Source organism: Ictalurus punctatus, chromosome 28 (genome assembly GCF_001660625.3).
Source record: "Ictalurus punctatus breed USDA103 chromosome 28, Coco_2.0, whole genome shotgun sequence".
Taxonomy (NCBI): Eukaryota; Metazoa; Chordata; class Actinopteri; order Siluriformes; family Ictaluridae; genus Ictalurus; species Ictalurus punctatus.
The window spans coordinates 3,448,984-3,463,945 of NC_030443.2; the positions used below are offsets into that span (position 1 = coordinate 3,448,984).

The following is a 14,962-nucleotide window of genomic DNA, read 5'->3' on the forward strand; positions in this document are numbered from 1 at the left end:
CACAATGTTTGAAGTACACAATTGCATAGGACGTCTGTAGGCTGTACTATCATAACTTCCCTTCACTGGAAATAAAGGGCCCAAAGATGTTCCAGCGTGACAATGATCCTGTGCAAAAAGCGAGCTCCATAAAGACATGGTTTGCCAAGGTTGGAGTGGAAGAACTCGAGTAGCCTGCAAAAGTGTCTAAAGTAGGGGAAGGTCCTGCTGCTAAATGGCATTGAGTTCAGAAGCTTGGGGCCAGCAGCAGAAAAGCCCCAAGCACCTTTTCCTTGTCATTATCATTGAGCCAGGAACTATGAACCAATGAAGAGATTGGTTAGCAGACCTAACCAAACAGGTGGTGCCAGACCATTTAGGGCTTGAAAAACATAGAGCAGTGTTTTAAATTCTACTCTCTTGGTTCCTGGTTCCAATCAAAGGTCTAGCTGCAGGATTCTGGAGCAGTTGGTGTCGGGATAAAACTGACTGTGAGACTCCCAGATAGAGGGAGTTACAATAGTGTAAATGAGATGTAATAAAAGCATGGATAACAAATACCATGTCTGTAGTCGAAAGAAAGCTTTTTAATTTAGAAATAGATTTGAGCTGGAAGAAAGCACAAAAGAGTTTATTTGTTTATCCAAGCTTGTCAAATTGTTGCATCACTCACTACAGAGTTCCAAAATGCCTCTGGAAGCAAAATCAACACAAGATGAAATGGATTCCATGGCCAAACAGATGCAAACATGCCTGAGGTCAACATGCCTAAGGTCACTATGCACAATGCCAAGCGTCTAGGCACTAGACTTTGGAGCAGTGGAAATGTGTTCTCTGGAGTGATGAATCACGCTTCACTATCTGGCAGTGTAATGGACGAATCTGGGTTTGGCGGATGCCAGGAGAATGCTACGTACTGAAATGCGTAGTGCCAATAGTAAAGTTTCGTGTAGAAGGGATAAAGGTCTGAGGCGGTTTTTCACTGGAACTAGGCCCCTTAGTTCCAGTGAAAGGTAATATACGTGCTACAGCATACAAAGAAATTTTTGGACAATTATATGCTTCCAACTTTGTGGCAACAGTTTGGAGAAGGCCTTTTACTGTTTCAGAAAGACCCTGCACAAAACGAGGTCCATGAAGACATGGTTTGATGAGCTTGGTACGGAGGTACTCCTTGTGGCCTCTACAGAGTCCTGACCTCAACCCCATTAAACCCCTTTGGGATGAATTGGAACTCATCCAACATCAGTTATATATTAAAGAGGGGAAGGTGAGGGGGGTGTATAGCTCTAGTAATAGTAGTAATAGTACTAGCTGGCTAAGTTAGATTAGTAGAACATGTTTTCTCTAATCCTGTTACATTATATAAAATCGAAAACATGTATTCATATGAAGTTCATAAAATTTCATGTATTAACCCCACATATTTTACTCGAAGCATTGGTCAGCGTAATCTCCTCAGCATGTCTTCTGACAGCAGTCATACTGTAGAACTGTCGCGTGCAGCAACATGAAACGTCAGAAACAACGTTTCAGCGGCCAATCAGGTAGCGTTTCCGTAATGAATATTAATAAGCCTTCTTAAAATGCTAAAACGGCAGCGGTTGCCAGATGAATAATAATAAGCCCCACCTTCCTTCGTGTTGGAAACTCTTAAACAGCCAATCATGAAGCGTTTCTCATAAATATTAATAAGCCGTTTCCTGACTTCATGCGTTTTGGAAACTCGTAACTAGTCAAACAGATGGCGTTTCTCTTATGAATATTAATGAGCCCGCCCTTCATAACCAGCCAATCAGGTATACTTTTCATTTATGAATATATTAATAAGCCCTCCCGTGACTTCCGGAAGGTGTGATTTCCCAAACGCCTCCATGATGACGCGCCAGGAGAAAACATGGCGACGAAGGGACTCCGTCAGCGTAACAGACGGGGAAGCAAACAGGACGCGAGCACCGCGAACAGTCCGGCTGTCAACGAAAACCGGGCGGTAAAGGACGAGAAAGGCGTCGAGGATAGTAAATCCACCGAGTCGAGAAATGAGTGAGTAACGCCGCGGTCGACTTCCGCGTTTGTTTCGCTGACAGCTCGGTGCTAGATTATTAATGCACGCGCTTATGAGACGCAATAACACAAACATCCTCAAACAATGACGTGTCAGATTCAATTCGCCAAGAAGTCGGTGTTCATCGAGTTTTCTCCAGGGTCTTAGCCGTGCTAGCTGTCTATCAGCGAGCTGTAATGAAATAATTTCATTCATTCATTCATTCATTCATTCATTCCAACATCTCACACACCTACTGTACTACTGTATAACACACTTTCTGTTTATGCTCTTTAATAATAATAATAATAATAATAATAATAACCGTTTCATGATCGCACGCTGGTCATCTCGTGCGCGCATGCGCATTAGGAACACCTGCACATTGTATGCAGTTATCTATTCGTTATCTAGCTCGTGCAGATTCAGGTCAAGAATGCAGAAAATGTATGATCTCTGTGACTTCGATTATCGCAGCATGGATGTTGCTTCCCGATGGGCTGGTTTGAGTATTTCTGAAACTGCTGGTCCACTGTGATTTTCACACACAGCAGGGTCTAGAGTTTACACAGAATGGTGCGAAAAACTAACGAACAAACTATCCTGTGAGCGACAGTTCTGTGGGTGGAAACGCCTCCGTTGATGAGAGGTCAGAGGAGAATGGCTAGGAAAGATATAGTAACTCTCTCGTATAATCACTCTTTACAGCCGTGATGAGCAGGGGATGGGTTACTGTTGTAGCCCATCGCCCTCAAGGTTCGATGTGTTGCGCATGCTGAGATGTTTTTCCTGCTCACCACGGTTGTAACGTGATCACGGCTGTCACATGATTGATTGGAAAACGGAGCAGGTGTACAGGTGTTCCTATTAAAGTGACGAGTGATGTACATGTACTTCCATACCGTTCAAAACCTCATCCTGTCGTACGAAACGGTACATACTACTCAAATATACATACTTTGATAATAAATAATATATACAGTACTATTGTACTAAATAAGGTAACGTATTGAAAACCTAATACTAAGCCCATTCTTGTCCCGTTTCAGGTCCTCCAGTAAGGCCGGTCAGGTTTGGGCTCCTGAGGGCTCCACTGCTTTCAAGTGCCTGGTGTCGGCCCGCTTCTGCGCCGCTTTGCTCAGCAACATCTCCGACTGTGACGAGACCTTCAACTACTGGGAGCCGGTGAGCTGAGTGTTTTCTCGTTCGACTCTAAACTCTTCCGTCTACGAACCAGAAACTGAACCAGGAACTTCTGATCTTCTTCCTCAGACTCATTACCTGCTGTATGGAAAAGGGATGCAGACATGGGAATATTCCCCCGTCTACGCCATTCGCTCCTACGCGTACCTGTGGCTGCATGCCCTTCCGGCGTACTTTCATGCCAAGATACTTCAGACCAACAAGGTAAAACGGAAAAGTCTTCACTTCTTCACCTGATGCAAAACATCTTAAATCTCACCAGACATTTTCTGTTTGTTTTTCAGCTCCATAAATAGTCCTGTTATTTTATTTTATTTTATTTTTTGAGATATTGGTTCTAGTTTTAGGTTTATTTTTATTGATTGATTGATTGATTGATTGATTTTAATTTTCCAGTCTGGCTCTGTCCCCAAAAATTGCAACTCTCACACTGGAGTGAATCTGTTTTTGATGAATTGTATTTGGAAAAAAAAATCTTGAAAATTTTTCTAATTAATTAATTAAACGTGTCTTTGGTTCAATGAACAAGCTGAACAAATAACTTTAACCGGATAACAGATATGCATCAATAATCTCCTGAGAAACGTTCACTGGTCTACTGATTTTCACCCTTAATTTTTTTTATTTCAGGTCCTCGTATTTTACTTCCTCCGCTGCGTGCTGGCGTTCGCCTGTTGTGTGTGTGAACTCTACTTCTACAAGTAAATGTGACGCTCTAGCTGTTGTATTTGATCTGTGACTGTTTCTGCTTTAATTTTATCAAGACGCCATAAAAAAAAAACAACCTTTTGTGTGAATTGTAGGGCGGTCTGTAAGAAGTTTGGCCTACACGTCGCCCGGCTCATGCTGGCCTTCCTGGTTCTAAGCGCAGGGATGTTCTGCTCCTCTGCAGGTATGCATGTATGAGCATTTAGTTTAAATGAGATTTTGCTGTATGAGCTCCGTTCATCTCCAAAACCGATCACGCTAGCCCACTAACTCTGACTCGCTATCTAAAATACAGTGTTTTGCAAAAAATTCAAATGCGGAGCAAGAAATATACACACCAAGCAGACATCCCTGATGACTCGCTCTCACCCAATATAACTGAGTCTAAAATACAAACATCCAGAGAAACTCACCAGCACCTGTCGTTACTCAGTAGCTGGCAACTGGTTAATGATAAAAATTCCACAACAAGGATAAATCTACTATTATTCACTAGCTTCCCACCACATTAGAAAATATTTAAATGCCTCATTTATTTCATTGTTCAGTAAGAAAAGCGAAAGCTCCACCCCTCCTGGATCCTTTTTTCGCTTATGGCATCATATGGATTCTCATTCTTGGACTTGCATTTAGTTTGTTTACATTCTCGAACACTTCTAGTGTTTCTACCCTTACTGGCTGTCGGATCTTGTCTGTCACTCTGTAGTTGAGAGCTTTTTTTCATGCCTAATGTTAAGGCGTTATGATGTTTAACATATCAAAGCTGGCATTATGACGTGTGAAGTCACAATATCCAGCAATTTCCGACCCAACGCCCCTGACAAACTGTAGGTTTAAATAGTGTCATGGTGGTCTGAGGTACTTTTGTGCCATACCATGCATGGAGGCATCATATTATACGTACTCAGAATGTGTGTGCGTCTTGTATCCACAGCATTTCTGCCCAGTACTTTCTGCATGTACAGCACGGTGGTCGCGATGACCGGCTGGTTCCAAGGGCGCCCGAGTCTGGCCATACTGGGCATAGCGGCTGGCGCCATTGTAGGCTGGCCCTTTAGCGCTCTGCTCGGGTGAGTACCAGTGTTTGTGCTGAATCGATGTGCCAGTGAAAGACTGAATGGGCAAATGAAAACACTCAGATACGTGGAGCAATTAAATATCATAGTTCAGAGGATGAAGCATCTGAATTAAAGCTCTGGGGGTAGAATAGGTCCCGTCGCTAGCACACTCTTGTTGGCCGTGAGTTGCGACTCGTACCAGTGCAGGAAGAGATCCTAGTGATTTGCGGATTTTGGTGTGGTTGGCTTCCACATGTCCAACACATCACTTTGGCTCCTGCGTCATCCAGACGAGAGGTTAGAAAGGCTCGTTCCAAACAATCGGCTTGTCAGGACTTGCCCTGGGACTGTTTTGGTATTCCAATCGACCATTTCGTTTCCCAGAAGGCGCTGGCGTAGGGTCAGTTGAGTAGTACAAATCTTGTGTTTATATGCTTGAGTATATCATTTCTGTCTCCTCTGTGTACATCCAGTGGGTTCCTGCAGCCCTGTACATCCCCTTGTTGGGTTCTGAGGTGGGTGAGGAGCAGAGATGATGAATAAGCATACTTCAAACATGGCAAACCAACAAAACACTAAAAGACTGATACTGGACCAGGACTCGGATGATGAACCAATCACTGATTTAATGTTTTCTTTAAAAAACGAAAACTGGCAAAGATTCCTTCTGCTAGTATCACTATCTACTGATATGAACCATTAATAAACTGTCCTCTTTCACTATACAAAAAGGAGTCACAGGACTAGCAGGACCAGTCAAAGACGACAAAAAGTTGCTATCTGGAAAAATTTCGGTGGAGTGTGCTAAGAAAGCAATCTCGGAAAACTCACGAGTACCGGAGTCGCCATGAAGGCGTTCATTCACCCTTCCTTAAATAACAGCAAAGGTGTGATCCGTACCAGAGAGCTGCAGGACGTGGACGAAGCTGAAATAACATCAGAACTGAAACAACTAGGTGTGAACGATTTGTAAAAAGAATAACTATCAAAAAAAAAAGACAGTCAAATAATTAAAACGGGTACATACTGTACATCCTGACACTTAAGACCCCAACCGCTAGAAAGAATCCAGATAGGATACCTAAGTGTCACTGTGAATGTCTTCATACCGAACCCGTTGAGATGGTTTAAATGCCCGAAATTTGGTCATGGTTCTCCTGACTGCAAGAATAAGGGCATCTGTCAAAATTGTGGTTAGGACCCCCATGAAGCAAACTCTACTGAACCCTCTAAAAGCATGCCCTATTTGGATCAGAGAAAAAGAGATACAGAAAGTCAAGCACACAAAGAAGGTGTGTAGCAGGCAAACAAGTTGAAGGACTCCCTGCTCCGACGCCGAGTAAGACCGAAATTGCAAGCAACTTGCTGTCAAACAGAACTGACCCGAGTATCTACAGACAAACCTCAAACTATACGCAGTGCAATGAGTTTGTCTCTCAATCATTTTAACCACCATAACCCTTTATGGGGAGAAGAATGCTGCAATGTCAACGGAAAGAGAATGGAAGAACAATGATTTTTACCCTAATTTCTCCATCTGGGGATTAATAAAGTATTATCTTATCTTTATGTTCACTAAATGATGGGACTAAAACTTGCCTCCATCCAGGTCATGGCACTTTGCGGCAGTTGATCTGACCATATGCGGTGCAGAGATTCTTCTAGATTGCTCGTAGCAGGTCTGGGATTACCTTTTGTGGGGGTGACCACTTTCCCCTTATCATCTGCTTCACAAAAACAGATGTCCAACAAAGACTCTCAAGATGGCAGCTTAAGAAAGCAAATTGGTCTTCGTTTCAAACCATGTGCGACGAGAAATTTTTCAATATCGCAAGGCAATCAGGACCCCATAAAAAGCCTCACTCCTCAATTACTTGCTACTGCGGACGTAACAATGCCAAAGACATCAATCGGATCACACTGTAAGGCTAATCCGTGGTTTAATGAGCAGTGTAAAAAGGCTATCGAAGCATGGAAAAAGGCTGAAAGACTTTTTAACAAACGTCCATCGACCGCAAACCTAACCAAATTTATAAATCTATATAGCTCAAGCCCGCAGGATCATTAATGAAGCAAAAAAAAACAAAACAAAGTTGGAGACTATTTGTATCAAACTTAACATGTAATACACCTACGGAGATGATCTGGAACATGGTTCGCAAGCTGAAAGGTGTGGGAAGTGGATCACACATTCAACATTATCCAAAAAAACAAGACTCGTTTCAGACAAAGCAAACACGTTCGCAGAATCCTTTGAAGAGAATTCGTCAGTAGAAAACTGCCTCCTTGAATTCTAGTCTACGTGAGCGGAGCAGGAACGTATACCGCCGAATTTCTCCACTAATAACAAGGAACCAAATAATCAACCTTTCAAGATGGAAGAATTGCTAAACTCTTTGAAATCTTCACACAACACTGCTGTTTGTCCAGATAAAATCCATTACACATTCTTAAAGCACTTACCCCATAGTACATTATCCATACTTTTGGATAATTTCAACTTTTAGTCATCTGGTAAAATACCATCCGCTTGGAAAGAAGCAATAATACTTCCCATAGCTAAACCAGGAAAAGACAATATTAATCCAAATCTATTATCTATCAGCCAATTGCCCTCGCCAGTTGCCTTTGCAAAACCATGGAAAGGATGGCAAACAAACGTCTGGATATTGGATTCGAAGAAACATAAATGACTTCCAGTGCGGTTTAGACATGAAAAGAGTTCCTTGGATCACCTGATTAGACTAGAATCATACATCCGAGATGGTTTTTTCTTTAGAACGGAACATGTTGTCGCTGTCTTTTTACGTGATATAACCTGGAAGTACGGCATCTTGAAAGACCTTTTATCAAATGGGTTTTAGAGGACGGTCAGTTACCCATCTTCATCTCCAACTTATTGGCTAGCAGATATTTCAGGGTCCAAGTGCTTTAAGAAACACCATCAAATATAACAAAGAAGACATTGGAGTTCCTCAGGGAAGCATATTCTCAGCCAATCGTCAATAACATTGGTCCCTGCATATTCTGCAGCCTATATGTGGATGACCTTTGCATCTGTTACAGGGGAAAGAACTTGAGTGCATGTATTTGCAACATTAACCGGTGGCCCAGAACTCTTCATCAGTAGAGACCACATCAAAGTCGTTAAGGAAACCAAGTTCTTAGACCTTCTCCTGGATAACAAAATGACTCTATTATGATTCTGTTAGGAAATCCTCCAAACAAAAGCTTGACACAGTGCATCATTAGGGATTTACAGGTTGCCTTGGGAGCATTCAGAATTTCACCTGTGAAGCCAATGAACCATTTTTATCATATGTAAATGTAAAACATCTTATATAATCATGACTGCTGTGTTTTCCTTTCTCACGATAAACTGAAAGCAAGAAAACCGTTGAACCGGATGAACCAAAACCTTGTCAGTTTTCTGAATTTGAGTTTCAAACGGCAAGAAAGGAAGAATATAGTTCAATATTGTGTCCATTTACTACCCCATGAAACTTCATTGTCTCTACAAATAATAACCGCTCAAATGTAGAACTTCTTTTGCATCTTTTTAATGATGAATCTTTTATATTAATCGCTTATATAGGATCTTTTATATTAAAAAATGAGAGATTGATACATTTATAGTAGATGAACGACACAGTAGTATATGCATTAAAGTCTTGTATTTGTTAATGAATCAAGAACACTTTCATATGGTCATCGCATATAAAAATATATAAAAATGAAAGAATGTGAAGGTTCTAGTACTGTGCTGGCATGAATAAAGCGACAATTTTGTTATTTTTGTTTTGTTGCAGCTTTCCCATTGCGTTTGACCTCCTCTTGGTGAAGAAGAAATGGAAAAGTTTCATCACATGGACACTAGTGGCCCTTGTGCTCTTTCTGGTAAAGACGGCACGACTCCATTTAACTCTATTATTTCCGAGATCACGATGTAGAAGTGCAGCTCAAGGTTTAAAGATTGTGAAATGAATTGACATTTGACTCTCCAATCTTTTCTTTTTTTTTTTTTTCTTTTTTGGAGATAATAAAATAAACCGTCATGTTTATTATAGGTCCCGGTTGTCGTGGTGGACAGTTATTACTATGGCAAGCTGGTGGTCGCACCTCTTAATATAATACTGTACAACGTCTTCACTCCTCATGGGCCAGATCTTTATGGTGAGTGACGTTGCTATTATTCCCTCTTATTCTCTACATTACATCAGCTACATGGAATTATTATGGTTTATACTACAATATATGCAAATATATAACATGTGTCCTATGAAGCAAATTACCTGTAATTAGTTAACAGGTTAAAGCATCCATGAATCTGTGCACTGTGTAGGTGCTACAACAGCATTATACTATTATTCTACCCCATGTGGTGAGCATATGTAGTGAATATGAAGCCACTTACATTCAGACTAACTGTAATGGAGGAGCTTGTGAAACAATGATTCCTGTTAAAGATGGCAGATAAAGGTGATATCGTGACGATGAGTTAAAGATGGCAGATTTTATCTGTCGTCCTGTGCAGACCAGGCACCCTAAGCTAATTTCGGCGATGAGAAAATGTTATTTTGGGTAAATAAATATGAACCAATCAGAAATATTAAAGTTTGATATTGCCTCACTTTTTTATTTTTTGCTTTATAAAGTGACCTTCCATGGTTTAAGCAGTAAAAACACACGGTGTAGTGTCTAAGGTGGTATAACATTATAAACTCATGCGTTTGAATGCTAAACCTTTCAATTACTGAGATAATTTGACACATCTACTGTAGTACGGCGGTTCTCGGACATTTTTCATCCATGGACCCTCTTAGTACAGGTTTATTTTCCGAACATAGTTGCTTTTATAATTGTAGTTCAGATATTCGGCTCGATTATTCATATGAATGCAATCATATTATGTATATTTATTTGAGTCATGGAGATTTTTATTCTAGAATTTTACAACAACGGAACACACTTATTCCGAGTCGACGATATTTATAGACCTACTGTACCTGTTTTTGAGGATTGAATTAAACGGTTCAAGTGACCGGTCAAATAGGGACTCGATAATAAATCTAAAATCTTTAATAATGGTGGGTTGTGATTTAGAAATCATCGACCCCCTGGCTATGCTTCACCGATCCCACTTTGAGAACCACGGCTCTAGCGTACGTATGCTAGAACATTACCTGAACAGAATAATATATACATAAATCATAGCTTTATATATAGCTCGTACTATATACTATAGCTTTTTTCACTATTTTGTTGCTTTAAATATGAATTACCAGAGGACAGCAGGAAGTTAAAGTAAGCTATTGTTTTCTCGTTTTCAGGTACTGAGCCTTGGCACTACTATTTTGTGAACGGGTTCCTCAACTTCAACATTGTGTTTGTGCTGGCGCTGTTTTCGCTTCCTCTTACTGCTCTCATGGAGGGTCTGCTACAGCGGTTCAACGGTGAGTAAAGGTGTGTGTGTGTGTGTGTGTGTGTGGAAGGGTTGGAGAGAAAAAGCAGTCTATGTTGTCTTGGGTCGACTGATTCCTTGAATGAACTTGTGCGCCACAGTGCAGAACCTTGGTCGTCCCTACTGGCTCACCCTGTCTCCCATGTACCTCTGGATGCTGATTTTCTTCACACGTCCCCACAAGGAGGAGCGCTTTCTGTTTCCCATCTACCCCCTCATCTGCCTGTGCGGTGCCGTGGCTCTTTCGTCTCTCCAGGTAACACGGTCTGAGCGTTCATTGAGTAGTAAATGTTCCTCCTTAAACGTCACTCGTTTTAAGAAATGCCAGTATGTAGAGAATCCTTTCTAATCAGACTTGCCGATCGCAGTCTTTCGCGTCGTCTCGCTGGTCCCGATCCATAACGCGTAATAAGAGCAATTCGATAATATGCTGGCGGGAAGGTCTTGGAATCGCAGTCGGTCATCCGTGGACAGGTGCACGCTCTCAGACTAATGATAAAGACGGTAAGGGAGAAGCTGAAACACGAAAAGAGTTGCAGTGCGACCTGAAAGCAGCAGAAACGGCATTTGCGTAGAGTTACAAACTTGCAAAGCAAATCCGACCGTTTCAGTCGTAACGTGATGGTTATCCGTTTCTCTACAGAAATGCTACCACTTCATGTTTCAGCGATATCGTTTGGAGCACTACACCATCTCCTCCAACTGGCTGGCTCTGGCCTCCGTTCTTCTGTTCGGTGTGCTCTCTCTCTCCCGTTCGGTGGCTCTCTTCCGAGGTGACCCGCAAAGCCCACCAACATTTTCCTTTACCTTTACATCATGCTTATCCAGAGCAACTTGCACATCAGTGTCACTGATTCGATGCATATCTATTCATTTGTATTTGATACATTACATTGTCTGATATTTATTAGACTTACTAATAACTCAGGCTTGAAGTAACTTCACATTGTTCATGTTGCTTATGTTTTTTGGTTCTTATCGTCATGGTTGTGATATGCTTACAGGTTATCACGCTCCCCTGGATCTGTATCCCGAGTTCCACCGCATCGCCAAAGACCTGTCCATCCACACGGTACCCGACGGCCGGCCAGTGAGCGTGTGCGTGGGTAAGGAGTGGCACCGCTTCCCCAGCAGCTTCCTCCTGCCCAACAAGTGAGTACGACTGGTGATCCTGAAGTAACGTGTACGTTCTTCTACCGTCGTAAACTTTTATTTTTAATTCTGTTCTTGTGTTGCTCATGGTCCAGCTGGCAGCTCCAGTTCATCCAGTCGGAGTTCCGGGGGCAGCTGCCGAAGCCTTTCGCATCAGGCCCGGATGCTACACGTCTCATCCCGACAGATATGAACGACCAGAATCTGGAGGAGCCATCTCGATACGTGAGTAAGCCCTGGAAAGAAAACTTACAGTGCACTCATCAAATAGAACAAAAGTTCAGTGTTTTATTATACTTTTCATTTTGTACTGACGCTATGAAGCTAAAGTAGCTACGACCTAGGGGAAGCTTGTAACTTGGTACTGGTGTACCAAGGATATCAGCCAAAAGGTGCCTGTCTTTGAGGCAATTATGTTGAGTTAATCTCTTAACTTAAAGTACCCCAAGCAACCCCTTATAGCTGAACCAAAGGACCATGGCGTGGAGTCAGACTTGATCCAGCTCCTACTCTGGTAGAGACTAACCAAAAGTCCAGGGGGTGGAGACAATTTGTGTGTTTCATGCTGGAAAAACGTGTCGCTCCATCATACGGTGTTTCATGGGTTATGGTTCAGGTTAGGCTTATAAGAAGTGTTGGATCGGTTTCGGCTTCACCTCCTGGATTGCAGCAAGGACAAAATGTTTCTATTGAAAGTCATTTTTATTCATAAAGTTGTCACATATCCTGTCTGATCTCTCTCTCTCTCTCTCTCTCTCTCTCTCTCTCTCTCTCTCTCTCTCTCTCTCTCTCTCTCTCTCTCCCTCTCCCTCTATCTCTCCAGGTGGATGTGAAGCACTGCCACTATCTGGTGGACCTGGCCACAGACACCGAAACCCCGCGAGAACCACGCTACGCCGCTAACAAAGACGAGTGGAGCATCGTCACAGAAAAACCCTTCCTAGATGCTTCAAAGTAAGCCTTTTAAGAAAGGAAGTGTGTGTGAGGGAGTGGGATGTGATGATGATGAATAGAATAGTCAAAGAGTGTGTTTTAGTGACTGTGTGATTTTCGAAATGAATGATTCAATTCGTTTTAATTCAAAACCGCTGTAGTTTGTTCCATGTCTGTTGATGACTGACACTGGAGACTCCTTCCGTAAGCATGAAATAAACGTCTCCTTACAGAACGCGTCGACACTTAAGCATTGTTTTTTTTGTTGTTGTTTTTTTTTTATTGTTCAATTACAACACGTATTTGAAATCGATCTATTTTCCGGCTTAGATTATATGGAACGCTTCCCATACAAGTCCATGTGAATTAGCTGTTACTATGGAAACCATAACGCATTAGAATGAGTGTGGTTAATAAAGTCCTGCGATTTGTCTCGCAGCCAGAACTACAGTCGGCGCTGCTGTTACAGGTGCTAAAAACTATTCAACACTTTCAGTTGTCGTATAAATATACCACAAACTAACAATTGAAACAATTTCTCTTCTTTTCGGGGTTTTTTTTTTTTTGTTTTTGTTTTTTTTAATTTTTATTTATTTATTTATTTATTTTTAAACTACAGTACATGGTAACCAAGTTTCCATGTAGGGGCCGGTTTTGTTCATCTAAGCATCATAAGCAGTAGTATAACTAATGGGAAACGAGAAGTAAAATGCAGCTATCGCGCGAATGAAAACTTTCAGCAAATATTTTCAATGTGAGTCTTCATGTCTGCCATACTTCTCCTGGCGTTCAGATGTCTGTAGTCTTTTGTACTAATCTTGCACCGCCACATGCACCTTATCTCATTAAAATACTGATACCTGCGTGTTGGATTAGGTTTAGAGTTAAATCCTTCGTAAGCCATCAATGTGGCGTGTTATATTGACTCCTGCATTGAATGCACTTGTCCTATAGGGGGCGACCTAGTCTAGCATTAAAAAAAAATGAACGACTTCATGACCTAGGGGATGAAGTCTGTGGATGAAATCCCGAAGGTCCTTGAGAAAAGTAAAGAAAGAAAATTGTATCCCTGATGAACTCTTCACAGAGACAGATATCTTGAGGTTTTAATTTTTAAAGATGTTGAAATCTCTGTCCTTCATCTCTCTCTCTCTTTCTCTTCCTTTGTAGGTCATCCAGGTTCTACAGGGCGTTCTTCGTTCCTTTCCTATCTGAGCAGTACACCAGTTACAGCAGATACGTCATCCTGAAACCACGGCGAGCGAAACACAGCAGGAGACGAACGCAGCCCTAGTTGTTTTTTCCCTCCTCATTGGATTCCGTATTTGCTTCTCCCTTTAGCAGTTTTTCTGCACCTCCTGAAAAAGAACCTCCCTCTGTTTCGTGTGTGTGTGTGCACGATATCAGCATGGAATCGTTAGCCATTTTGCACACGGATCATCTCATATCATTCCATATGACGTCTTTTTTCATCACAGGTCCCTCCATTTCCTTCACTGCTGCGAATACGGTATCACGCTGTATCTTTCTGAGCAGAGGATCCTTTACTCAGCAGCCCTTTTAAGGATCTTTGGTGATTTCCCACGTGCACGTCCACATAGTCTCGACTTGGTCTCAGACAATGGACTGAACTCGTCCCCAGGTCTCGGGTAACATCCGTAGTCAGTGCAGAGTATACGTACGTGGGCTTGTGTGTCCTGTCCCTTCTCCAGCAGAGGAAGAAACGATGCCCGGTCCTCTGATTGCCCTGATCATTTTCAGTGATGTCATGTCTCATCCTGGAAAGGAGTCATCTCGGTGTTCAGTGTGTGATGGTGTCAAATAAAGAACATCTTGTTGAATGACTGGAGATTTTCATTATGCACTAATTTTTATATATATATATAAACATGTGCAACAGCTTCTGTGCATTCACAGAAGGTCAAAAATACAAAATAAAGGAATTACTGAAGAGTTCTTTCACAGTGCTTTAAAAAAAAAAAATTTAAAGCGTCCTGGAGTTTACCGTCATTCCATCCTGATATTTACTACCACGTTTAGCTAATCATGAACGAAAGCTAAGTGAAGTGGCTGTTGAATTCTCCATTCTGATTGGCTGACAGAACTTCTGAGGTGTACAAATATTTTTCAGTAAATGCACAGCTGAAGTAGTTCCAGTCGGGGCTCGGACGCATTATAGTTCCATATCACTTCGCCAATAATATCACATCTAGGAATGCCTCGAGGTGGTAATGTGGCCACAGGGCAATTATTTGAGAGAGAGCGAGCGAGAAGAAAGAGAGCATGTGAGAGAATCCAGTGAACAATTATCAGTATTTATTTAGTTATTTATTCGTTGTATTTTCCGTGGTTAAAAAAAAAAAAAAAGAAAATCCCTGTGAAGAAGTAGGCTTATCGATATTCATTTATCAGTGGCTCAAGACT

General features: G+C 41.7%; 1 protein-coding gene across 1 annotated transcript; it reads left to right on the forward strand.

Annotated features, from left to right (window-relative positions):
* Positions 1–1,836: 1,836 nt before the first annotated feature.
* On the forward strand, positions 1,837–14,382 carry alg9 (ALG9 alpha-1,2-mannosyltransferase). Its single transcript, XM_017459827.3, has 15 exons — positions 1,837–2,022; positions 3,073–3,208; positions 3,296–3,430; positions 3,857–3,927; positions 4,030–4,118; positions 4,869–5,004; positions 8,802–8,889; positions 9,060–9,165; positions 10,323–10,445; positions 10,555–10,709; positions 11,097–11,226; positions 11,458–11,605; positions 11,701–11,830; positions 12,429–12,559; positions 13,709–14,382. Exons 1-15 carry the CDS (start codon positions 1,877–1,879, stop codon positions 13,830–13,832), a joined length of 1,848 nt encoding a protein of 615 aa, XP_017315316.1. The 5' UTR covers positions 1,837–1,876; the 3' UTR covers positions 13,833–14,382.
* Positions 14,383–14,962: the final 580 nt, after the last annotated feature.